This window comes from Urocampus carinirostris, chromosome 1, assembly GCF_059441175.1.
Source record: "Urocampus carinirostris isolate Australia breed hairy pipefish chromosome 1, RoL_Ucar_1.0, whole genome shotgun sequence".
Classification (NCBI taxonomy): Eukaryota; Metazoa; Chordata; class Actinopteri; order Syngnathiformes; family Syngnathidae; genus Urocampus; species Urocampus carinirostris.
The window spans coordinates 25,312,658-25,339,890 of NC_142349.1; the positions used below are offsets into that span (position 1 = coordinate 25,312,658).

At 39.9% G+C, this 27,233-nt stretch overlaps 2 protein-coding genes across 5 annotated transcripts; one reads left to right on the forward strand and one right to left on the reverse strand.

Moving 5' to 3' along the window:
- tmub2 (transmembrane and ubiquitin-like domain containing 2) lies at positions 1–4,971 on the forward strand. Its single transcript, XM_088331953.1, has 3 exons — positions 1–107; positions 1,724–2,259; positions 3,458–4,971. The coding sequence occupies exons 2-3, from the start codon at positions 1,733–1,735 to the stop codon at positions 3,843–3,845; spliced, it is 915 nt and encodes a 304-aa protein (XP_088188079.1). The 5' UTR covers positions 1–107; positions 1,724–1,732; the 3' UTR covers positions 3,846–4,971.
- Positions 4,972–5,994: 1,023 nt separating this feature from the next.
- atxn7l3a (ataxin 7 like 3a) lies at positions 5,995–26,883 on the reverse strand. 4 transcript variants are annotated; one of them, XM_088331926.1, is made up of 13 exons: positions 26,656–26,883; positions 25,278–25,371; positions 25,060–25,192; positions 21,203–21,374; positions 21,036–21,136; positions 20,929–20,951; positions 20,817–20,862; positions 18,089–18,126; positions 17,933–18,007; positions 17,820–17,863; positions 13,043–13,114; positions 11,628–11,782; positions 5,995–10,643 (listed from the first exon to the last, which is right to left on the reverse strand). In XM_088331926.1, exons 3-13 carry the CDS (start codon positions 25,187–25,189, stop codon positions 10,423–10,425), a joined length of 1,077 nt encoding a protein of 358 aa, XP_088188052.1. In that variant the 5' UTR covers positions 25,190–25,192; positions 25,278–25,371; positions 26,656–26,883; the 3' UTR covers positions 5,995–10,422. The 4 variants fall into 4 exon arrangements, with proteins under 4 accessions (XP_088188052.1, XP_088188043.1, XP_088188059.1 ...); XM_088331917.1 differs by having other exon boundaries at positions 25,271–25,371; XM_088331933.1 differs by lacking the exons at positions 25,278–25,371; positions 26,656–26,883 and having other exon boundaries at positions 21,203–24,098; positions 25,060–25,194.
- Positions 26,884–27,233: the final 350 nt, after the last annotated feature.

The window sequence follows — 27,233 nt, forward strand, 5'->3', positions numbered from 1 at the left end:
CGACACCCCGCCTCCCGAGTGTGTCCTGTTTTGAGGAAGTAGTCGCTTGTTAGCAACTAGCCTCGTTGATTTTGTCGGGCAACATGATTTAATTCCTCGTCCAGCCGGTAAGAAATGAACGTGTTATTTGCAATGACATCAAATGACACAATGCAGATTTTTATGGCGACTAAATGCGAACAAGGAGTTGTGGAATCTAATCCAAAAGAGCGCTTCCTTTGGACATAGCTTGGATTAGCTCTCGAAGCTAACGCCTTTCGCTCTTGTTGACATCAAGCTACCCTGTGCATTGTGAATCTTATGCTTTGTATTCCAATATAATTACATGTACGATACATTCTTCTTTAATATTATAGTTATGACCATCACCTGTTTTGTATGTTGCAACAGTGTCATGATAAATGGGCAAATAACCGGATTGTGACGTCAAGAAATCGGCCCTCTTGAGTAGCGTCACATACTTCCGGGTTCTACTTTACTTACCTCGGGATTACTTTCCGTTACAACGTCTTGTCATTATTGTTTGGTACATTCAAATACGATATCGTGACAATGGTAATTTGAACGTGTGATATGTATTTCAAATGACACATTTAATCAACGACAACGTCATTTTTAGGAAAGAAAACGCTAGTTTTTGTAATCCTCTGTTATTTCAAGTGTTACTTTGCTGTATAATAAACAAGCTTGGGTGCATTACTGAAAAAAGTAAGTAACGGTAGTCACTGTTACCAGTAATTGCATTGATAAAGTATTACATTTTTCCAAAGCACAGTATTGCAAAAACAATTTTACAAATAAAAAGACCAAAAGTCTGAACATGTTTACTGTGAATTCTGTGCTTACGGGAGAAGAATATGAGTAATCATGTAATCTGTGCTTCAGACTATGCCCCGTCACTGTATTTAGTTTTAATTTGTACAAACATGCCGACGACGAGATTAGCAGTGAGAGATGCAGGTGGATTACGGGTTAATGACCCCAGTTTAGATAGCGTTGAAATTCGTGAACTGTTTTTAACTCATTCAATGCCAGTTGTTTGCCGCCAGCCAATTTTTGCCATTTTGACTCATTTTTGAAGGCTTGGTTTTATAGCTACATAGGCATAGAGCATGTCCAAAGAAAGTTTGATCCCTCATATTTCAATACAAAAGAGTATGTTTCGAACTTTTAGAATTGTTTAGTAAACAATAGTTGAACATTTTTAAGCTTCTTCAAAATACTCTTTTCCAATAACAGTGATAACAGGTTTTTGCCATAGAATGCATTTCAAGCAGAACATACACTTTAGTGCTTTTTTTTCCAATTGTGATACCTCCAATATCTAAACAATGCTTTCCATAAACACAGGGGCACTTGGCTTGCAAAATAAAATGTTATTGCAATAACACTGAAATGATGCTTGCACTATGCATGAAAGATGCACGACCTTACCGGCACCGTGGGGTTCGCGTTACCTCGGGCGATTGCGTTCCTGCGTACGTGCACGAAACGTCATCCCTCTCTGACCAGACGACGGGACTTTGTCATCTTTTTTTGAAGGGAATACGTTCTGTTGAGTTAACTGCCCATTACTTACTATATGTTCATTTTTTGTGACCATCACTACAATGCTTCAGTATGCCTGCTCGCTAAATGGGGCCGCCTACACTGGTTTTGTCACAGGAAACCACATTGTACAACAAAAAAAATATGTTTTCTGTAAACAACACCATTTGTGCAGGTCAAGAGGATGGCAGTGTGTGCACTGACCATGCTGGATGGAATGGGTGGCGAGGCCACGGCGGCTGGCGGCGCCCTGCTGGTGGCCTTGGCGCTGGTCCTGGCCTGGCTCTCCACCCACGTGGCAGAGCGCGGAGACCACATCCTAGGCAGTATATTGACATTAAGGGCCCATGCCTCTCTTATTGGGGTGGCTGGGGATGCCGGTGGTGACACCCAAGTGGACGCCCCCGAACAGACCGGCGCTACCACACCTTCTCCAGAAAACAAGCCGGATGACGGCGAGGCGGCCGAGGGAGCACCTTCCGAGGACATTGACTTGCTGTTGGACATTCAGAGTAAAGCACCCCCCGAAGGCGGAATTTATGCTTCAGATGAAGAGGAAGACGAGGATTTTGGCGAAGATGGGGAAAGGGTGGGGAGATATGTAAAGGACACTTCTACCAAGCCATCTTTTTGTGTCCGACTCAAGTTTTTAAATGACACAGAGGAGGTGGCCGTCGTCAAACCTCACCACACGGTGGACCAACTCAAAAGGTGAGTGCGTTTGTTTTCACAAATCATTGGGAATTTAATTATGAACACAAAAAAAATCGTTAAAAAGACAGCCTGTTTGTTTTTTTGAACCAATCTATTCTACCCCCACCAAAATAACAAACATGTTCCCCCAAGAGTTGATTTTTATGTAACTACTTTATTGTATTATAAAATACTACATTATGCTGTACAAGTGACACATTTTGTACCAGATACCAAAAATGTAAAGGTTTTGCACTTGCACTATGTTGTAATAACTATATTGCATTTTCCATCCATCCCTTATCTTCACACTTATCCATACTATAGGGTTGCAGGGATATTGCTAATGTCACTGGTAATTCTCAATAAACTCCTCATTTAGTGGTTTAACACTATAAGATTCACAATGTGACATCAACAAATCCGCTCTTATAACTGTATTCACTGTATAACTACACGTAGGTTTTAGATCAGGGGATGGTATAATAATGGTCTGTAGTTTTCAATCTGTGCAGTCCTTGTGATTAAGGGCTATACAAATCAAAATGACTTGACTGTATGTATAGACCAGGGGATGGCAAGTCAACATTTTGAAAGAGCCATAACAGATAATATCTGGAGCCACAAAAATAAGTTTCAACCATATTTTCAAATGAAAATAAAAGCTGATTTAAACATAAGCCATGCACTAATTAATACATTTTCTAAGGGGTGAAAAGCAGTAGTTTACCACTTAAAGCTATAGCCTTGGCAGGTATGTGAATGTCTTGTGTTTAGGAAAAAGATTTTTTGTCATCTGTGATCATAACGGGTAACTAATGTAGGCTGAATGATAAAGCACGATACTGAAAATCAAAGCCAACCATTGAGAGTTGACATTCTTTTACTGATCCAACTCGCTCAGAACAGAAAGTTTTGATCCGGCCCCAGAGCCAAGCTGAGTTTGACATTCCTGGAATAAAGTATAATTCTAGACAACCCTACTTTAAGATGATCTCATGACAGTCCTGCTTTTAGAAGGGGTGCAAACATCTAGCGGTTTTTGAGAGATTAAAAATGTAAAACTAAATATAAATCCTACCCAATGTGTTATGTGGAAAAGCTAAAGTTGGTTATAAAGAATTGGTAATTAAATAAGCAGTTACATGATTTTCAGTAATTTGCAGAGTTCAATTGGGAAATGTGTTAATAATCTTGTGACCGTCTCTCTGGCTAGTAAATACTTCTCCGGACGTGAGCACCAGATCAAGCTTATCTATCAAGGTCAACTCCTGCAGGACTCCAAGAGGACTCTTCTGTCCCTGAACGTGACTCACAACAGCGTCATCCACTGCCACGTGTCGCAGGCCCCGCATAACAACAGCTCCGAGGCGGGCGCGGCGGGTGCTGCCCAGGGGGATTCGGCCGTACCCGCCGGTCTGCGGGCGGCCGGCGTGGCCGTCAGCACGGGCAGTCTGGTGGTCCCGGTTTTTGTCGTAATCCTAGCCGTGGTGTGGTACTTTCGCATTAACTACCGTCAGTTTTTCACCGCGCCCGCGACAATCTCCCTTGTAGGCGTCACGGTCTTTTTCAGCTTTCTCATTTTCGGCATGCACAGCCGCTGAAAACGTTTATGAGCATGTAACGCTAGAATGGTCTCAACTTAGGCCCTAAAACGTATCCGAGTTTCGAAAACCAAAGGCAAAAAAGAACGTGCAGGGTTCGTACAGATGCTTGAAATCCTTGAAAATGCTTGAATTTTAATGTTTTGTTTTTAAGGATTGAAGTGCTTCAATTTTGGGTAAAGTGTTTGTAAATGCTTGAAATTAATACCGTGTATCTCAAAAAGTCTGCGACAAAATGATGCCGACACTACTCTCTGGTGGCTTCCCTTTTTACATTGCATTCCTTCTTCCGTCCCAATTAACTGCAGCAGGCATTAGTTTGTACAGGTCACGCCAAAGAGGACAGGTGCATGCTACACCAAGACAAGGCATTATGAAATTTGTATTACAAATTGCTTACAGACATTTTCCAGGCCATGCAAAAAATTACGTTAGCGATCCCAATAGTAAATTCCTGCTACTGATGCTATAAGCTACGAAATACATGTTTACCCAACATCTATATGGGGAAATATGTCTCAAAAATGAACAGATTTGCAATGTAATCCAGATCTAAAATCATACGTCTTAATAAATGCACAGCCTACATTAAAAATTACATATGTAAATCAGTTATATTTCTCTCTGCAAAATAAGTTTCATGCCAATTTTTTTTCTTTTTCGGTACTGGAGAAATGGGTAAATTGGCTTGGAAAGTCCTTTAAACGTGCTTGAATTTGGCCATGAAAAAGATGTGCGAATCCTGAACATGAAATTCCAAGATAAATCTGCGTTTAACGCATTTATTTCCTACCTGTTCCCCTGTGTTACATCCATCCATTCAGATACGTTTGGTTCATTCTGCAAAGACATTTCCTTGGTGGCGGTTTAATGTTTGTGAGTGAATTAGAAAAAGAACTACTTATGTTAAAGCTTTGAAGATTTTTTTCTGCTTTGTGTTGTCTGATGCTGCATTTCCACATGATTCATGGTGAATATTCTAGTTTCATATGTGCAAAGTAATTTAAAGGCTGTATCGTTAAAAGTAGACCAGGCCGTGTGCCTTTTGATGTATGATGTTACATGTGTATTTACTGTAAATAAAATGAACGAATGAATGAATAAAACAGTGAATCTGGCACTTAGACTCTTGGAGTCCGTCTCCAATTAAAATCTTTGAAAAAAAGAAAAGCCTTTGCGCTGGTTTTATTGTTTATGCTGACTGTGTTTGACTATTGGTGCCCTTACTATACAGTATTACCCTGCTTATCGCGGTAAATGGGGGCAAAACTCGCAAAATGTGAACATCTGTAAAGTACAAGGTTTTCTTTATTTTTTCAAACTTTATAAATTAAGCACCCAATCTACTGTACTTTACATGGAAGTTATGGAAAATTGCAATTAACTTCCAGTTTGGTTTTATAATGAAACAATATTTGGTTACTGTTAAACATTTTTGAAAAAGCGCCAGGGAACCACTAGAGCCCAAGACCAGCATGTGACTCCATAGCAGGTTAAGGGGGTGGATAGGTCCACAATTGTTGGCAATAGAAAGCATTCTGCTCTTTGGCGCCAAAGTGCTTATTTCGACGAAGTGCAGTGAAATGAAAGTGAACGAAATGGCACAGAAAATAAAATCATTTTCTGCACATTACAAGATGCTGAATATTTGGCCGAAAAGCAGAACGGAAGTTTGGAAAGCTTGTAAGCTGTTGGCACGAAGAGGAAATGATGTCTGACAATGGGACATAAAGATGGAAAGCCGCAGCAGCGCAACTACTGTGACACAGAGGACGAAAAGTTATTTGGATTTTATGATTTGGAGTTAAACTGTTTGTTTGATTATCATTTTCTTTGTAATAGTTATTTGAATAATACAATTTTGGTGCTGAAGTGTGTTACTCAGGTAAAAGTACTGTTACTTCAGGAAAATATCACTCAAATAGAAGTAATCTAAATAGATACTTGAGTAAAAAGAATTACATGATGTGCAGATCGTTATCGGAAAAAAAAAAACAAGAGAGAAGCCCAGCCCGAACCCAGGCTGAATATGGGCATGGTTCGGGCCCAGACCAAAGAGCTTACCTCTACCCTCACGTAAGGTTCAGAGCAGATGATATAACTAGTGATTAAGGACTACACAAATAAGTATGACTCAAAAAACATCAAATGCAGGACTGATCTTTTGTTACACAAGTTGATATTGATATCTCACATCACAAGTAGCATTACAAAACCTCACAGGACTATAAAAATATACAGTTGCGTCTCAAATACGTGAGCTTACTTAGTCCATCTCCATCATTGTAGTGCATTGTGCAAATAAAATGCATGTGACTTCAAGGAATGAGGTCATCTTGACAAAAATCAAATACTTACAATCACAAGTACATGAAAGAAGCGCATTTTGGCAAACGCTGGCTCAAAGAAAGACACTGCGGAGCGACAATGTTAGTCAGTCTTTTGGAGTGAGGGTATAATTTGCTTTCATGGTGTCTGTTGGATGTTTTGTATAGTGCCTAGTGAAGTATTGGCCGCTTAAGAACTTTTTGTCATGTTGCTACGTTTCAGACTAAACCTAAAGCTAAAAACTGTGAAAGTATACACTGGAGAACAGACAGCATTATGAAGACCAAAGTAGGCTTGGGCGATAAAGATAATAATTATCGTCGTAAAATCTCTGCCAACATAATAAAAACGTCTGAAAGTTGATATATTTAAACTGATAACACCGGGGGAAAAGTGCACGCCAACGCAATGAAAATGCAAGCTCCAGACCAACAATCAGGAGACTGGCTGGTCCCAGTCACCTTTTTTAATCATTCCGCAGGTATAGCGGTAGAGTGGCTCACTCAGAGTGAAAGGAAAAGAACAACACGCTTAAAGTCAGCAAAAAAGACACAGGATAACACCAGCATACCCACTGGAGGAGACGAAGACAGGAGAAAAGCACCTGTTGCGGAATATGCTTTTCTCCTTAGTTGCTTCATCCAGAGGAAAGAACAAATTTTTACCAGCAACTTAAAGTATCACAGACTACACTATATGTCATGTCAAAAGAATTATAAAAAAAATATGGCAGTACATCTACAAGTGGAAGAGCATGTAAACAAACCTAGCTGCTTCACGTGTCATTTTGCTACAACATGTGACTCGTGGTCTAGCCGGACCACTGAACCCTACATAACCCTGAAGATGCAATTTATTGATGATTCGTTCTACCTGAAGAGCGGCTGCTTGACGACAACCTATTTCCCATAGGAGAATACTGGAGAAAACATTGCAAACGGTCTAAAATGATGCTTGACTTCCTGGGGCTATGACAAAACCAGGCAAACACGCATCAGCACAGATAATGCTGCAAATTGAATTCAAGCTGTGTGGACCTAAATGACTGGAGGAGGCTGCACTGTTTCGGTTACAGGATACACTAGGCAATTGGTAAGATGTTTACTCCAAGATTTAATGTACATTTATAGAGACTTGTCTACTTCTCTATTTTTCCAATTATTATAATTATTATTATTATTCTTTATACAGAAAATGCAGTGGAAAAACGAAGTAAAGTGAGCGACTTGGCCATGTAAAGAACAAGATGGTCATTTTTCCCATCGCTGGAAAAATAACTAAACCTATCAGAGCATTCTATTGTCACAGAATGCGCTACAAGATGCGGCTCTAGGCAAAAGATGGTGGTTAGAGTCTTGGAGAAAAATAAAGACTTGACCCAGGTACTGACTCAAGACAGGAAAACGCAACACCTGGTACCAACTTGGCAAGACATTGAAGTCCCTAAATCAATTAATGGTGACCCAATACCCCTCCAGGACTTTACTAGTATCCTCTAAGGCAGACCTGGGAACTCCAGTCTTCGAGTGCCACATGTCCCGGCTTTGTATTTGAGGATTTTCTGCTCCAATTCAATTGATTCCAAGCTCATGCAAGTTTGCTAACGAGCTGATAATTTCTATTGCCTGAGTTGAAGAAGAGAAACCTCCAAAATCGTGGGAAGAGTATGTCAGTGTGTCACACTTAAAACCAGTCATTTATCTATTTAGAAATTTGCTTCCTGCTAAAAAAAAAAAAAAGAGGACGGCACGACTTGACAAAATAAAACAGCTCCTTCAAGAAAAACTGCAATGACCAAGCCAAACAGGGCATTCTTGACATTGCTTCTCTACTGGACCCAAGATTTAAAGATGATCAGTCCAGAGAGGATTGACAGCATCAAGGACACAGTGAAACTAAGATAGAGGAGATGACACGAATGGTAAATTTATTTTTTAAATCATATACAACTAAAAATGTTATTACACAATTAATACATCACTTCTATAATTTTATAGGGAGCCTCATGTTGACAGAAGCTCTGTTAGTGAGAGCGGTGCGACTTCAAAGAAAGGTTTGCTCTCCGTAAGAAGTTTATTAACCCAGCAGACACCAGACTTGTGCTGCTGTGCAAGTGATGGAGGATGTTAAGTCTAACTGAACAGTTATTTGACGGCCCTAATATTTGGAGGAGATTGTGATTCTCTATCTTCTATCTTGGTGGAAGTTCCACAAAATCAACAATTCAATGCTCTGTAAACTCACACGCAAATATTTGTGTGTGCGAGCGACAAGCACCCCTTCTGACTGTCTTCTTCAGCACAAGTAGGGACATTGTAACGTGTGAAATGTTTAAAACCGGCGATGGTGGACGTGTTGGTTTTTAAAGGCAAAATTGCATTGAATCCTGTATGTTTAGGACTTGCATTCTTTGAAATACCTATGATTTTTTTTCGTTAATTGTTTTAAATCAAAATATCTCTGGTAGAGTGGGGAAACACCTTTCATATTTGCAAGTTAATGAGTTATACTTTTCGACAGTAGTATTATTAAGTTAGCAAGAATGGTGGATTTTAATGAATTCTTGATAACATTTCTTGAACGGGCGAACATGCTGAACTGGGACGTAGTACATTTTATACTATACCAACTACAAAAATTTTATGTATACAACTTTAAGAGTGTGTGTATTATTTTAAGTGACCAATGTCTACCAAACCTTTTAAAGTGTGCCCATTTTCTTCCATTTTATCAAGAGTTCATGATTTCCTTTTCTTCAAATGTTATTAATGTTAGAGGTTTACCATTATCAATATTTTAATGAGCTCAAAGTGCTAACTTTTGCATTTTATATGTAAGCAGTATAGAAATCAAAAAGTAAATAATGGTCAGCAGAGAACAATCCTAACAAAGGTCCTCTGAATAGGGTGCAGTTTTCTTCGGGGTAAATACTGTCACTATATTCAAGTACTCACACACACAAAAACTAGAACAGAAAATGCCTTCCTTTTAAAATCAAATCGAAATTGCAATACTAGTTAGAAAAACCGCACTCGGGTTTCATTTTTCTTCAAAGATGGTTTCGCCCTACTGCCAACCTACCAAGACCTGGCCGTCTGTCTAAACCTTTAGCCTAAACTAATCAAAAATTCTAATCAAAAAAGGAAGTGGCTCAAGAGCACATTGGATGACCTACATGCACACCTGAGCTGGGACAATCACTGCATAAGACAAATATTAGTGTTACTCTGCATACATCTGCCTTTTATGAAAGAGTTGCATGAAAAAAGCTTTTTTTTTTGAAACAATAACACAAAAGGCCCGTTTGCAAGTAGACACAAATGACACATGGAACAAGGTGCTCAGGTCAGGTGACACCCAAATAGAACTTTTTTGGCTGAATGTAAAGTTACATTTGGCATAAGAGGAACACTGCATATCACCCAGAAAACACCATCCCCCACTATCCAACATGGTGTTAGCAGCATCAAGTTCTGGGGTTGTTTTTCCTCACCAGGGACTTGAAAGATCAATATAGTTGATAGGAAGATGGACAGAGCCAAAAACAGAGCAATTCTGGCAGAATATCTGTTGGAGACTGCAAGAGACCCGAGTTCACCATCCAACAGAATAACGACCCTAAAAATAAAGCAAAATCTACACCAAAAAATATAAAATTAACAATATCAAAGTGTTAGAATAGCCAGGCCAAAGTACAGGTAACAGTCCTATAGAGCATTTGTGGAAAGATCTAAAAAAAAATGCTGTGCACAAACTATCGTCATAAAACCTTAAGCAACTTTAGCTGTTTGGTAGGGACTAAGGGGCAAAACCAAAAGAGACATACCCGAAAAGATTTGTGGCTGTCATTGTGCCAAAATGAGCTTGTACTAATTCAAAGGGGGACACTATTGTTCCAACACCACCTTTTAAATTTGTTATTTCTTAGCAGTATATAAAATGTTTTTTAATCTATAAGTTTGAAGCCTGAAATGTGCCAAGATGACAAAAATTTCTACAGGAGCCAATACTTTTGTAGGGGTGGCCTCTAATGTCACTGAACAGGAGACCTTCACCTACTAAATATGGGATGGATGCATTTGTTGATGTGCATTTTAGTCGGCCATCTTATGAGGAAATATGGTACACATGGAGTCACACTTCACTTAAGTTTCAGACAGCACAGGATATTGTGTGTGTGGTTGGTGCACCTGAGCCTCTCATCCACCTTTAAGTCCAGTTGAATCAAAGATGAAAATGTCCTCTGGTGTTAGTTCAAGTCATCGTAGATACTGGAAATAGAAGCCACCGGGAGTTTGGGCCGTTTTTTTTTGGCAGGCAAGCCGACGTTACTCTGCGAGACGCCGCCATTGCTGCCACATGATAGACTTGCGCTTGTCCCTTCGCCGTCACCGCCAATCGCTGCGGTGTTTAAAACCAGTGAGGTCCGCTTCTTCTTCTTAGGCCTACGAGTGTCTGAATGGTTGGCGCCTATGGGAATGTGAAAAAGGTTCCAAAGCATGGGATGTTATATATGGAAACATTTCAAGCCAATCAAAATATTACGCACATCCTAAAAAGTACTTCAGGAATACGTATGTATTCGTGTATAGAGCTCACAACTCTAACCATTGAACCACCAGTGATGCAGACGACATATGAAAAAGCATTGGATTTTATTTCATTATCTCACTATTTTTAGTCACGGAACAAGAGATGAATGTTAATCTTTTGTGCATTCCAAATATTACAATGCCAGTAGGATTGTCACTTACAATGCTTGGAATAAAATAAAATAGGATTTATTGTTCTTCCAACATGAGACACGCACAATCAAATTACCATTCAGCTCTGGAAATGTGAGTAAAAAAATATCCTGATGAGGACGATTGCCTCTCCGTATGTCATTTATAACACTGGTAGATTCACTGGTTAGACTCCAGCTCTCTTATCCCCACGACCCAAGTTCGATTCTTGTTGCATTCAACCTCAAAGTTAGTGCTGGAAAAAAAAAGAAGAAAATTTCATACCGTTTTTAATCAAAAATTAGGGGTACCCTTTATACACGAGTGCACATTATCCACTGATAAATACAGTATCTGAGATGCCCTAAACATGATATCTACAAAAATCATGAGCAGAACCTGACTGAGGTGACAACAGATGCCTCCCAGATAGGACGCAGTGTGTTAGATAGTGATATGAGCAATAAGCCTTTTAGTGTTGCTTATGCCGTTCCGCAGGGCTCAGTATTTGGTACCCTACTTTTCAGTGTTTATATGCTTTCGCTAGGTGACATTATTCCAAAGCATACTATTGGTTTCCATTGCTATGCAGATGACACTTAACTATATCTTACAACATCCAGCCTCACTAAGATTAAAAGATAGATGTCACTTAATTTCTTGCGTCTTAACCCTGAAAAAACTGAGTTGATAGACTCAAAAATGGCTTGAGCGGCAAAAACATCCTTACTGGCTCTGGATGAAGCAGAGTCCGTGGGCGAAATCTCAGGCGAATCTTCCCACTGCAAGCGGCTGATGAGATTCTGAGCCGCCCCCCCTCCGCCTTCTCCTTGGAATTCAAACGCGTCGCACTCCGCCGTAGCGTCGGGCTCAGGCAGGGAAGACCTGGAAAAAAATGGGAATGGCACATTGGGTCACACACTGTGTAAAGGCTATACCAGCAATTCTGTTTTATTTTTAAAAAGAGACTGCGCAATAGACTCCTTTCCGTGCGCATTGTTGAGGCAAAGCGGCGGAATCAATATCAGTCTATAAAGCTGATGAACAGAAAAAGATAATGGATTGTAGATAGTAACAGGTAAGACCAAAATTATGTGCAAGCAGCAAGAAAGAGACTTTGAGTGATCAAAGTTAACAACAAATAACATTTTTTTGATCAGCGCTACACATAGATATGTGCAAGCAACCTTGTGGATACTTAATTTGTGACTTTTTCGCCGGCACTAGTGCAAATCCGGTAAGTAACGGGTAAAATATGTTATGCCAGCAAGTTAAATGGACGAAAAAGGTGGCTCAGCTGAACAGTTCATATTTACAGTTGCTTAGTTCACACATAAGTTCAACTTAAGAAGAATTAACTTTCCTTGGCTTACACCCACCTTAAATACATTGTTAGTGTTGGTGGAATCAATAATTATCATTATTAAAAATATAATGCAATATTTCTAAATAAATATCGTATAAAGTATACGTTACTAAGAATAACTATTATTATTATATATATGTCTACTAGCTAGCACCATTTGTAGCAAACTTACAGTCCATTGTACGCATTGGTAGCAAACACTTTCCGGACACTTATCCCATTTTCACACACTTTGAAGAAAATCTAAACCAGGTAACCACAATAACTTACCTAAGTATGAAATGGGCACCGCAAACGCAGACATGGCTAATGATATTCTTGTTGCAGTCGGTTATTTTTATATCTTGTAGCCACAAGCCCCTACAGTTCTTATGAAAAAGTCTGTTTCTTCTAAATAATGTGTTCCTTAAAATCATGATTTGTGCACTCGTACAAACAACAGCTAGGCATGTTATTTTTGTAAGTTGACTCTATGAACACAACCCACCATACAAATCTTCGCTCGCTCTATTCAAACTCATACCGCTACTCCCTCTGTTTTGTTTCAACAATGCGCAAGCATCCTGTGGAGATGACATAGGATGGAAAGGTGACTAAATCACTTTCATTTATCAGAACTTCCATGCCGTTATTTTGGGTTGCTGATGGAAAACGCAGATTTTTATTATGAGTAATGAAATGTGGCTTTTTGACAAGAAATCAAAAAGATAGTTACACGTACAGGAGAAGGGTGGGGGGTTAAAGGTAGGATAAGGTATTGGGTGGGGGAGCACACTCACGCGGACGGCCCCAGGAGGAACACCCTGACGCTCCTCCTCTGCTCGTCCGTGTGTTGGGGACAGCGCTGAGACCTGGTGGGCGGGACACAAGGTGGCGTTACACATCCCTAACAGAATTGACACATGACGCTCAACGGAAGGAGATAACATCGCCGCAATATGTCCCCTTTCTCACAGAATTCGGGAAAGTGGCAAATCAGAATCGAAAGTTAAGAATATGTTTTCAAGGCTTGAAAAGTGCTCGACTTTTGGGTGAAGTGCCTGTATATGCTTGAAATTGTCGTCTTCTCTGCAGTCTGACTCGATAGATCTCACATCTGAATGAAGAAAAATAAACCAAGTCTGTTTAAAAATAGAAGAAGAAGAATTTAATTTTATTGTCATTCTTTGTAACAATGCACACAGAAGGAAATGTCGATACACCTGACCCGTACAGTTAAACTGTAGCGAGCCGATGACGCTGATGTTGGCTTTGCTTTTTCATTGCATTTCTTCTTCCCTTGTGACTAACAGCAGCTGGCATTAGTTGGTATGGCATTGTCACGTGAGGCGTCATCGCCCGATACACGTTTCAGGTGAAGAGACAAAGTGCCAGGTACAGAAGTATTTGGAAAATTGGCTTTAAATGGCATAAGAATGGTTTACTTTGCGCCATGAAAAAGTGTTCAAACCCTGCAGATTAGGGGTCTGGAACCATTTTGACCCAAAGAGGAATATATATATATTTTTAGCCATACCTCATATTTTGAGACAAATTTCAACAAAACTCGTTCTCCAGACAAAAATCATACTCATTAGCGCATTTTATTTCACTGTGTGACTTGAAATGATTTGATAAAAACTATGAAATAAGAAAAATGCAAGAGCCTAAGTCTCTTATCAACAAAAATATCACTTTAAACTTCCAAAATCACTTAAGACCATTGAAGCTCTGCTCGACCTTCATTTTTTTTTTTAAATAATGGTTTCAAAACAAGGAGCAAGCAGAGTTCTTTTTAAAAAATGTTACAAAATATAGCAAACAAAGATACTGACATATTAACCTTTGGTGCAGATGGTGCTGGGCAGAGAGAAGTGTGATGTGTGCGTAGCTCTGCCCACTCCTACCGCTGCTCTGTGAGCGTGGCTGGCGTTTTTGGGTGTTTGCAGTTTGTATTAAAAGCTTTTTATCTTATAGTGTCTCAAGAGTGAACCTAAATTGTTTATAAGCTTCCAGAAAAATAATTCCTTAATAACGTACAGTGAAAATGTTGGTGTGACACCTTGAACGTAAACTGGAATGGGAAGTATGCTCTTTATACACTGGACGATTATATTAGCGCTAAATCTGCTTTAGATGAGATTTGCATGAGTATAATTTTATCTCCGAACCGTAGGTTCCCGACCTCTGCTGTAGGTCATTTCAATCAAAAGTTAAGACTTTTGAAATAAACACAAACAAAATGCTCCCTTTGGCTGCCAGAGTGTGGGTAATATGTACAAGATCGACATCCAGCATGCGACACTGACACGAGTTAGCTCCAGGAAGTAAACATTTGTCCAACTCAAAATAAGGCACGGACTCTTAAGTCCAGCGCCGAATTGTGTTGCGTACGCGGTTACTAGCTTTAGGTTCTGAGGGTGGCCAGACCACGATGGCACAGAGGGGGGTTTGGCCCCCTAGTCTTGGACTTAGGTGGGACATAGTGAGTGTTGTAGGGTTCGGGGAAGAGATGGGCCAAGGTAACTTGCAAAATGCCGTTGTCAAAAGGACGAGCAGCGGGGCACAGGGACAAGATCGAAAATGGCATGCTTTGATGAAACGTAAAGTCAAAGCGGCGCCGCCGTGAGCGGCAGCCTTTCCAGCAGCTCTGTTTTTTCACACTTTTTGTGATTTATTGTTTTAATTGTCTGCTTCTATCTTCGGTGTTTTTCGCCCTGTTTGATAACTACACTTTGGATGACTTTTTATCCCATCGTTAATGGTTTGAACGCACAAAAATGCGTTTATTCGAGGAATCAACTCCTTGCCCTGAAGAATTCTCGTGCCGGCGTGATGAGGGGGCCCTAAAGTGGATGCAGAGCTGGAGCTAGCTAAGCGGCTAACTAAGCGGCTAACTAAGCGGCTAGCTAAGCGGCTAGCGGCGTTATAAGTCTTCCGTACCATTTGTAATCATTGTAAATGTGAACTCTCTACCAAATAAGACCGACGAACTGGCTGTGGTGGTGAAAAACATCAAAGCGTACAGGGAGTGCCGTTTGCTAGGTTTTACGGGAACGCGGCTCACGTCTAGCATCCCGGACGCTAACGTGGAGCTACCCGGAGCTACCCGGCTTCAGCGCTGTTAGAAAATGACAAAAGCCTGCGGGAAGCGGAGAGGAGGTGGACTCGCTATCTACGTGAACACGAGGTGGTGTAACCCTGGGCACAAAGACTTCCATCTGCTGCAGGGACGTTGAACTTTTAGACTAGCGTGTGACGTCATCCACTCCGCTGTTGCTAAACTACAACACAACACCCCGAGGGCATTCTGTTAATAAACAACAAAGGATACTGCTGGAAGAGTGAATTTCCCTACGCGGATGAATAAAGTATCTATCTATCTATCACCTTGAACATCTGCCAAAGACTCAGCCGCATCGGCATCGAGGGACTACTAGCCTGAATTACATGTTTATATTTTTCATTGGTGCATTTACATTTTGCAGAAAGCCATGTTTTATCTTTGACTTCCCGTGCTGTGACATAATATGAGGTAGTTACCATCCTGGTTTAAAGGTTCAGAGTGTTACAGGCAAAATTTTGGTAGTTTTTGTTGAAAATGCCGAGGTGATGTGTCGCCAGTGGGTGCAGTAATGGTGCAACAAAGGGCAAGCACCCAAAAAGGGGCAACTGGCAAGAAATAACATACGGAGAGCTAATGAGCCTAAATAGGACCGATTAACAAATGGTGGCCAGTGTCTCGGCGGAAAAACACTATGACTTTTTTTTAATGAAGTAACTAGTGACTGTAACTAATAATTTTGGGGGGGAACGCAGCCAACACTGATTACAAACAACTATTGAGGTCAAAATGGCAGGTCCAGTACGACCAAAGTACTTCCTGAATGGCAAAGAAAGATACAGTTTGAGACACTGGTTTTAGTGTCTGATTCCACAATCATTGACACTGTGCAAAAGCAGGTTTCAGAGTGCATGTTTTGCAGGGTCTCTGTGTAAAAGGGGCTGTGGGTGGTCACCTCCCTGAGGGAGCGTCAATGGCATCAATGGCCCTGCTGCCAACTTGTGTTCTACCTTCAGTCGGTCCCAACATTTCAAGTATATGAAAGTGAAAGGCATTTGGTGCACTTTTATTCCAGAGCAATTTTCAAGTGTGATAAGGAAAACTGACAGGGTAAGATGGAAGTATAGTGCCTTGCAAAAGTATTCCCCCAAGAATGTTTGGACAAATAATCATAATTCAAGCTTCAAACTTAGAAATAAAAAAGAACCAAAATATTTACAAAAAAAAATCAACAACTTGTGAGACACAATTGTGAAAATAAAACCCATTTTTAAAATATTATCTATTGTGTTAACAAATAAAATTTAAACAAAAAAGAAGGTGAACAAAATATTGACCCCTTTAGGTTAATACTTTGTCCAAACTTGCTTTGACAACTGCCACAAGTCTTTTTGGGTATGTCTCTGAGTTTTGACAATCTTGAAAATGAGATATTGCCCCTTTTCCCCGCTACAAACAAGTTCCTTAACGTTTGATGGCAGAGCATTTTTCAGATCTTTCCACAACTTCACTTTATAATTGAGGTCTGGAGTTTGGCCTGGACATTTTAACACCTTTATATTGTATTGTTCAAACCATTCCATTGGGGATTTTGCTTTATGTTTATGGTTGTTGTCCTGTTAGAAGGTAAACCTTCACTCCATTCTCAGGTCTCTTGCAGACTCCAACAGATTTTCTGCTAGAATCGCCCTGTATTTGGCTCCATCCATCTTTCCATCAACTCTAACAATCTTCCTAGTCCCTGCTGAAGAAAAGCAACCCCAAAGCATCATCTTGCCACCACTATGTTTGACATTGGGGATGGTGTTTTCAGGGTGATGTGCAGTGTTACTCTGACATTAAACGTAACGCTTTGTATTCAGTCCAAAAAGTTTAATTTTGGTCTCATCTAACCAGAGCATCTTGTTTTTCATGTTATTTTGGTCTCCCGTGTTGTTTCTTGGCGAATGCCAAACAGGCCTTTTAATAGTATCCTTTCCGAAAGGGCTTTCTTCTTTCCACTCTACCATAAAGGGCAGATTTATGCAGAGTACAAATGATAGTTGTCTTAAACACAGATTGTCTCTTGTTCGGGCCGAAATTTTAGAAGGGCGGCCAAGTCTTGGTGGGTGGTTTTATGCTCTATTTTGATATTATTGATCGCACAATGCTCCCAGGGATGTGTAAATGTTGAACATTTTCTTGTATCACATTCCTACTTTGAACTGTTCCACAACTTTATACAGGATCTACCTGGTGGGTTGTTTGGTCTTCATAACACTATTTCCTTCCCAGTTTATCATTTTGCATACCTTTGAGCCCAACACAGAGCAAATGCATTTTAACAGATTTAAACATTAAAGTTGTTGCTTCTTAAAAATATATTTTTAGTTTTTTAGCTTCAAGTTTGAAGCCTGAAATGTGGCAAAACGATCTACAGCTATTGGTGGGGGGGACAATACAAAAAGCTAGGCACTGTAACCACATCAAGGTAGTGTTTCAGTGTGTGTCTTTGAGTGTCGGCGCGGACATACCTGGTGCACATCTTTTTGGTGTGTTCAGAGATCACCCCACATTGCTGCGCGAACAATTACACTCTTTGTAAAGCATCCATGGGAGAGCAGAGTTGACAACAGTTTTTGCCTACCGTGGTCAGGATTGAGCGGACTTCCTCGGGGCCAAGTGTTTCGTAACTTATGCCGGCATTGTTGTAGCTATTGTACTAAGAGAAAGCAAAAAACACAATGAGCTTGTGTCCTGAAAGCGGGTCTGAAAAAAGTGTAGCTAAATATGACAACCTCACCTTGAAAGATTCCGAAGCGACGCTGCTGCTCAAATCGCCTGAGACACAAAACAATGAAATGTATTATTTTTCCAAATGTTATTATTTTAAAGGTGTACCATTCAAAAACAATGTTTTTGACTTGACTCCACGATTCATGGAAAAATGATTATCTTAGAAGAATTCACTTATTCATTCCAATTCAGCCAAAATTTAGTGTTTGCTTAAAAAGTAATCGTCTTATTTTTTTAGTTTAAGACATTGAGTAATATTCGACCACTATATCGCTGTATTGTGCAGTGTAGGGGTCACCAACCTTGTAGAAGCTGAGAGCTACTTTTGTTACTGATCGGTATGAAATTCTTCCATTATGATACACATTTCTAAAATAGCTTATGTTATAACTATGTAATTTCTATATTTTTTTTACCAGGTTGTAGTGATAAGAAGTTAGGTTCACCACTAAATCATCGATTTTACGTTCATTTTTATCTTTCAGGACGACTTTCCGTTATCTCCATTCTTTGACATTCGTCTCTAGTACAGTAGCTGAAAATAGTGGGATAATCATCCGATGATGGAATCTGCCTCACTAAACTGAAAATTTGGAGGCCTGCCTCACTGAGATAAAAGAATGGATGTCACTCGACTTCTTGCGCCTTAACTCTGAAAAGACCGAAATGTTAGTTATTGGTCCATTTAAATACCGTGACTTATTCTCAAAAACTGCTCTGAACATTGACAAATGTAATATCACCCAGAGTGACTCAATCAAACATTTAGGTGTCATATTTGACACCAATCTGTCCCTTTAAACACATGTTAAGAATATTACTAGAAATGCTTTTTGTTCCATCATCGCGACATTGCTAAAATTCGCCCTATGCCGTCTCAATCGGAAGCGGAGATTATAATACATACGTTTGTTACCTCCCGTCTCGATTACCGTAAAGCACTACTCTCTGGTCTCCCGAAGTCCAAAATCAAGAGTCTTTAGCTGATAAAAAATGCTGCAGCGAGGCTTTTAACTGGGACAAGAAAGTTCGTTCACACTACCCCGATTTTAGCTAACCTGCATTGGCTCCCTGTTAGCTTAAGATTTTAAGGTTCTGTTGGTGTTCTACAAAATCATGCATGGACTTACTGCCTCATATCTTTCGGATTTAATTTCCCCCTATGTTCCGTTCTGGAGCCATCGCTCTGAAAATGCTGGTCTACTCGTGATCCCAAGAGCCAAGAAGAGATGTTCGAGACCGTTCTCCATTAGGGCCCCGGTGCTGTGGAATGCTCTTCCCTCTAAAATTCGATCCGCAACCTCAGTGGAACTGTTTAAATCTCGGCTTAAAACACACTTCTATTCTCTAGCATATGAATAACTTATATCTTATGTTGACAATATCTATGTATTATTTGTTATTGTAACATCTATTGCAGCTTGGTCATCCTGGAAGGGGGATTAGATCATATGTGGTCCCTTTTCAAGGTTTCTTCATTTTCTCATGTTGAGGTTTTCGAGTTTTTCCTTGGCAAGTCAAGTCAAGTCAAGTTTATTTGTATAGCCCTTAATCATAAGGAGTCTCAAAGGGTTGCACAGTACCATAAACCCATTGCCAAATGAGCACGCCATAGCAGCAAGATGCCAGACAAATATGGCTGCGACTACTAAGTATGGATTCTGCTATGTGAAAGAAACACGACCTCATGTAGGTTTTGAATCAAGAGAGGTGTAATAATAATCTGTGGTTTGCAATCATCTGTGGTCTGTGAAGCCCATTGAGACTCTTTGTGATTACAGGCTATACAAATAAACATGACTTGACTAATGAGATCAAACCGAATGCCTTTTTGCATGTTATGTGTATCACTGGTGGTAAAGTAATTAGAATTCGGCGCTGCCACCGCCGGGTTTGATTGCCTTTGTATCTAATGATTTGCAATTGTTGTATCGGTATTTTAGGAGTGATCAATCATTGCACAAATACAGTAATATATTATACATCCTTGTGTACAACTTAAAAAGATGCGCGTTATACCCCAATAATTACGGTAATTATACAAATTCCTATATTTTATTGGGAAAACGCTAGGGACACATACGTCGAACTCATGCCACACGGGCCAAATCTTGCCTGCCACATCATTTTATGTGGCCCTTGAAACAATGCTAAGAGACGCACACGAGAAATATGGGCTGCAAAATGAATTACAAAAAATAACATCTGCGTGTCTTTGCAGAAGTTTAAAGACGGTTTAGCTCTTTTCTATGATAGATATGAAATCTAACAGCAAAGTTCCAATATTCAGGTTAGCATTTTTATTAAAAAGGAAACAGAATGATAGTAAAGAGCAGACCCTAAATCAGTAAATTCATCATTTAAATTTGTGTTTTTCCTCTTCCTAGTTTCTATGAGTTTCCCTGGATTGAATAAAGTGTAGTGTAAAATAATTCAAATGGTTTTTGCAATTTTTTTACAATTTGATCGTTGATCAATGCAACAGGAGGTTAAATCTTAGTGAAGGGGAAAAAGATTATCATTGATCGTTTTTCTAATTAAATCTTCCTTCCCTGAATCCCAATTTTATTGTGAGCCTCTAAAAGACAATCAGCCCCCCAGCTAAGGTATACTTTTTATGCAACTATTTCACTAGTTGGGCACCCATTTTCTACCATGTGGGCCCCAAGTTAAAATGAGGTCTACACCGCAGGCTCACAATAACAGGATGTGTCTTTTAAAGAATAATGGCTCACCATTTTTGTGCTTTAGAGATTTGGATCGTCGGGGTGAAGTTTGATTCTGTAAAGATTAAGAATTGAGTAACAAGACACCAAGCAATATTGTCATTAATGATTAAAAAATGACCTTATCGGACTTTCTCTTCTTGGCTGAAATCAGAAAGTCAAAATGATACAGATAAATGTTGCAATAGAGAGCGGTTGGATTTTCAATTTGAGTTAGTGATCACTCACATTTTTTCTCTGCACCGTACGACCAGTCGTTGTCATTTAGGTCGTCGTTATCTTCCTGGTCACTTTCCGACTTGCTCACGTTGTTGTTGTTGCTGGCCAGCCTGCCACAAGTAAAAAAAGACAATCATAATCTTTGGATGCACAGATTGATGTTGGGCCAACTGTACCTGCGGCTGGCAATGCGACTGCTGTTGCGCCCCATGCCCAGACACTTTTCCAGGTGCGGCGCAAAGCGAGACGCCGCGATCAGCCGCTTGCAATTGGGACATTCGCACTCTTTGTTCTTCCACTGGTTGTACACCTGTCCAAAAATGTCCAAGCCTGGCTGGTCCACAATCTCTGCAAATATCACATAAAATAACCTCATAAGCACAAGTACATCCACACAGTTTTATCTGAGAGGGGACGAAGCAGGGCGGCAAAATGCAGACCACAGACAGTAAAGTAGTTAAATATAAATGTTTCATACGTTAGGAATTGTATACCAAGTTTTGACAAATCATTTATTTATTTATTGGTTCTCATCACAAAGGTCGTATGTGTAGTGCAAATAAACCCAGCACAAAAAAGACTTCCATTTTCTTTGTTTTAAATAACTCTCTTTGGAATGGATGGAACGACCCGGACATACTAATTTACCATGTACCATAATGAAATCTGATAACAAAGTTTTGAATGTAATTAAAACATCCAAGGCAATGTATTTATGAAATAATGTTCTCACCGTACGTAATTATGTCGATTGGAGGGACATTTTCAAGTACAGCACACTACACAAATTTCTCATTTCTTTGGCTTTTTAACAAGTTTAGCAATTTCAAACACCGTCACCGAATACTGAGAATATCAGATATCTAAGACCACGCCCGTAGGGGCATGATCCGGTCAAGCGTCACTGGTCCATCCAAAAAGATTTGGCTGAGACTCTATTTTTCTCCTACCCGACTTAACACACTGCCTACACGTCACAGCCATTTGGAGCACAAGACCAAATTGCTCCACAACAACAAGTATGATGACGGCTTCAGATTTAACTCCATGTTTGCTGGTTCTTGGAAATAACAGTTTTTTTTCTTTACAAGGGAATCTCCCCAAATCTACTCGCGTTATAACAGAACTCTCTATTTGTGCTAGTAACTTCAAGACTTTCAGCAGTCGAAATCTCCAAAAATATCCGGCACATCCCCTCCCTTTTTTATTCTATCATGAATTCTCTCGGTTAATAAATTGTGTGTGCTATTTCTATCAGCCTGGTTCATTTAATCAATTTTCTTGGGATTAGTAATTCATATCAGAACTCAAAAAAACTCAAAAGAATTTAATTTTTTTGTATCAGCGTAGGAAATTATAGCATCCTTCAGAGTAAAAAAAAGATTTATGGTGGAGCACAAGCAACACCTCGAAGCAAATTTGTTTACCGATTGCAGTAAAGAATAATTTGTTTCAATCCTAATGATTTTCAAAATTAAAGCTAGAAAAATCCCTATACATTCCCACTAACCAGCTCGGTAGTCTAGATGGTAGGGCGCCCACTCCGAGACTGGGAGGTTGCAGGTTCAAGCGTCGGCCTATTCATAACTTAGACTTCCAACATTGGTACTCATTGCCTCCCTGCTTGGCGCTTGGCATTGAGGGTTGGAATTGGGGGGTTTGGTCACTTAATGACTCCCAACACAGCAGTTGAGTCTAAAAAACCCGGCGCCGATAGCACGCGTCACGTCGAGAGGTTCGCTTGTCAAATGATTTCTGGCTGAATAAATAAATACAATACAATACTAATTTCAGGCAGTGGCCTGGACTCAGGTTGCCAGCCATACATGAATGCATACGAATTGATTCACCAATCAAAGCGAGGAAACAGAGTACCAGAACATAACCCCTTTAGGTGCGTTTTAATAATAAGTAATTATATACCATTTTTTCTTATGTTGATTTTTTTCTCTTAGTAAGTCACAGGAGCTGATCACTGATGAGCTATTTTCATCAAAAAAGACAATTGAATAACAATTACCATGGTTTTTTTCCCTTTATACAAAAAAAAAAAACAATGCACATTGACCAAATACGTTTAGATGCAGAGAGTAGCTGGATAAAAATCTGAATATTGCCAATATTTGGGTTTTGTGAGTTCTTAAGTTTTGTTTTCCTGCAATAAAATATTACACTGCAAGCAACGTGATCATGTGTTTATGGAAACCATTGTTTAGATATTGGACGTATCAAAAATGCAAAAAAGCACCTAAGTCCAAGTTCTGCTTGAAATGCATCCTTTCACAAAAACCAGTTTTTCTTTTAAGTTTTCTTGGAAACAAATATTTCTAAGAAACTTGGCCATGTTCAACTGTTGTTTTCTTAACAATTGTAAAAGCTGAAAACATACTTTTTGTAATGAAAGATAAGGGTTCAATCTTTCTTTTGATATGTCATTTGCCCATATGCAGTAGCTGTAAAATTAAATTTTCTGTAGGCCTTCAAAAATCTGTCAAAATGGCTGGCACCTGCACTTTCCCTTTGAGAAAAATGTCTGGCATTGAAGGAGTTAAATGGCAAAAATACCTAAACATGTTTTTATCCCATCTGTGTCATGACATGTACCGTAAATTCCGGACTATAAGCCGCTACTTTTCCCCCAAACTTTCAACCCTGCGGCTTATTCAGTGATGCGGCCAGTTTATGTAAATTTTCTAACGGCCGCCAGAGGCGCTCGAGTACAAAAGGTAAGATTTAGACCGGGGGAATATATGCGCCGAGGAAGACTGCAACTTCTTGGCTTGACTAGCGGCGCGAAATCTTTCACTAAAACTGGCTACATGCGAAAGGCAACTTTTTCGCAAGTCTGCCAGTGGATCCGGACAGCGTGGGGCAGCATCAAAAAATCCACCATCACCAACGGGTTCCGAAAAGCTGGTCAGCTGCATGACGCAGAGGAGGGCACAGGATCAGGAGTGGATGAAAGTTCCAGCGACAGTGACAGCGCGAATCCGGCTGCGGGAGCGTGGGACGACGTTTATATGACAAAGTTTCTTTCCGACACTGAGGAAGACGACTTTGATGGCTTCAGTTCTAAGGAGAAAGATGAGGACAGTTTACCATGATTTTTACAAGTACGGTATGTTTTTTTATCAGACCAGTTTACTGTGTTGCGAGCGTGTTGCTAGCGTGTTGCTACCATTAACTGCCCTGTCACAGGCACCGTTTGGGATGAAAGTTATATTATTATTACTATTAAAGCTTTGAAAACTCTCGGAGTACCGTCTTTCTTTGTAAATGTATAACCATGTATAATATGTATTTGCAACTGTATATTTTTGTAATGTATTTATTTTGGACACTTATTCTGATATGTTTTGCATGGGCCAATTAAAAAGAAGGGGCATAACAAACCCGGGGTGACAGGAAGTGGGGACCGGTAAAGGTGAGTGTTTGTGGACACGGCGGACAATAGTGGATATATATTTTTCCCACCCTTACCTTTGGAAATATACACTTTTTTCCTTGGATTACTTTCAACAGGACCCGGACTCTGCAGGTCTGCATCAAACCTTACGTACCAGTAACATTTTCCGTTTATTTTGCCAGCTGTGATTTTTGGACTGTGTACTTTAATGAAGGACATTCTGTTTCAATCTGGGTTAATTTTGTGTTTGTGTTACATTCTTTTAATGTGGGCGCATGCGGCTTATAAACAGGTGCGGCTTGTGTAAGTACAAAATCGGTTTTCCTCTTAAAATGTAGTGGGTGCGGCTTATAATCAGGTGCGCTCTATAGTCCGGAATTTACGGTAAATGGATTATTTCGATTGGAACATGAATCCAAATTCTGGTCTCGATTCTCAATGTAAATGTGTCCAACAGTATTTACCATTGCCCTCTCTGCTTAGAATGAGGGAGGTGCTGGCGTATCCCTGTCCCCTCTTTGAACTTCCTAGTCATTGACACTTTTCTGAGCACTGCCAGTCCTACAGGAGTGTGCCCTACTTAGAAGTGCTCTAAAATCCTTAGAAAAAAATGACACTTTCACCAACCGAATTCTTTGTTACTCTCTGGATCCGTGTCATCCAGGAAGAAGTGGCCATGCTTGACAGCACGGTGCACCTCAAAGCAAAGGCCCAAGCAGGCGTCCTCCACCAGCTCAGAATAAATGTCGTGGACCATGGCCTACCATACACAAACACAAAACGGTTGAACTTGTATTACTACAATTTGTACAAAGCTTTAGACAGATACCTGCATTACCTCTAACCTGGTGTTTTCTGGGCCTAACAGGGCCATTTCCTCCATTTTCATTTGAAAATCCCTTTGCTGGATCTTCTCAATGGCGTTGGAATCAAACACTGCTGTAGAAGGAACGACTAGTTAGCAGCATGCAACATAACGGTGTTGGTCATGCTTAAGCGGATACAAAATACTACTTTTATGATTAAAAAACCGACAGCTTTCAAGTGAATTCACATTTACAGGGTCATTCAAATTGACATGCACAATATTGTTTTTATTTGTGTCTGTGTTGTCAAGGCGTTTGCTACCAAAGCCTACAATACAATGCAAGTTTGCATCTACTATTGCTGTTACCTAGTAGATCTGTTATAATACTGTATAACAATAATATTAATATAATCAATATTATGAGTAATGTATACTTTATATATATATATATATATATATATATATTGTATTCAATATTTATACATTAAGCTGCGATGGGCTCCAGCTATTTTTTTCCACTGTGCCTATTGCCTAAGAAGTTTAGATTTAGTTTAGTTTATTGAGGCAAAGCAAAAACAAAAAACAGGACCAATCATAGATTAACAAAGGCAACAGAAAACAATAAACTATTTGCACATAAACTGTGGTACAATACAAAAACCCTACTCTTAGCAATGTGGTTCCAGAGCATGCAACCCATTGGGAGGCAGGAAAGAGGTGGTGGGGCTGTCCATGCCCATGCCCATTTTTGTTAGTTCGGGATGAAAATGGTAAGAGTAAGATTTCTTCTAGTAAAGCCCAAACACCTACCAAAACCTCCAAAAGATTATGAGTTTATTCAGGTGTGTCTAAGAAATGCACTTACTTGTGTGTCAACTAAGTTACTGTACTGTAAATATAAACTGGTCATCCGAACCATTTTTTTTAACTTAATGTCATGAAAAGGGATTTTATTAGTTACCCACACAATTTGGACAGGTGTTGTACACGAGGCGAAAAAGTTTACGTGTAGCACCGGTCCAAATAACTGTCTTTTTATTGTATTTTTTACTTTGATCGCTCAAATGAAGTCCCTGTCTTGCTGTTTGCACATACTCGGTGTGTTTTAGAGATTACCATCTCTGATACACGATGTTTTTCTGTCAATCGACTGGTAAGAACTCTTTTCCGCCGTTCTGCCTCAACAATGCGCGCGCAGCTACCTACGTCACACTTGTTTACAAACACGGAACGGGGTCTATTTCATAGACAAGATGACTTGGCTGAGCTCTCTCATTAACTACCAAGCAGAATGGCTTCAACGCGTGAGCAGCCACAGTCATCTTGTAAAACGCGCACACACACCACCATCGTCATCATTCACCATCAAAGCCATCATCATCTTCATCGCTACTTCCATGTTGCTTTCCTTTTACCTCGTATTTATGGAAAGGGCCCGCACATCCCGAAAGAGACGACTCCACATGCCCCGCAGCCGTCAGCGCGAGGATTCCTCCTCAACTGAAAACCGTCGTGTCCCCGAAAAGAAATGTATAATATTGTGTGAATGTTCCTTATTTCTTGTTTTTGTCGCAAGCCAAACAAAACAAACCACGGTGGTCCTGTACCGCTTTGACAGTCGCACAGCCGCCATGCAGCAACGCTCGGCCAATCACAGTGCTAAATAACCAGACGTTTCCGGCTACGTCATACAGTATACTTATTTTATTTTATTTACTGAAGGCAACGTATTAAAGGAATCTACGGAATCCCAACAAAGGAAAGCAACCGAATTACGAACAAAATAGTTACAGGTAATAATTTCTATAGAGGGTAAAACAATACTTTTATCGCCTTTTAATATCAAGTAAAACGATATATTTTATCCATAAAGCTTTGTCACAACCAAGAGGCCATTTTAACTAATAATATTTACAAAAATGTTGCTGTTTATGTAATGGGGCGTTGCGGGCCGTGGTTTGATGGAACGTGTGCATAAGAAACAATTGCATTA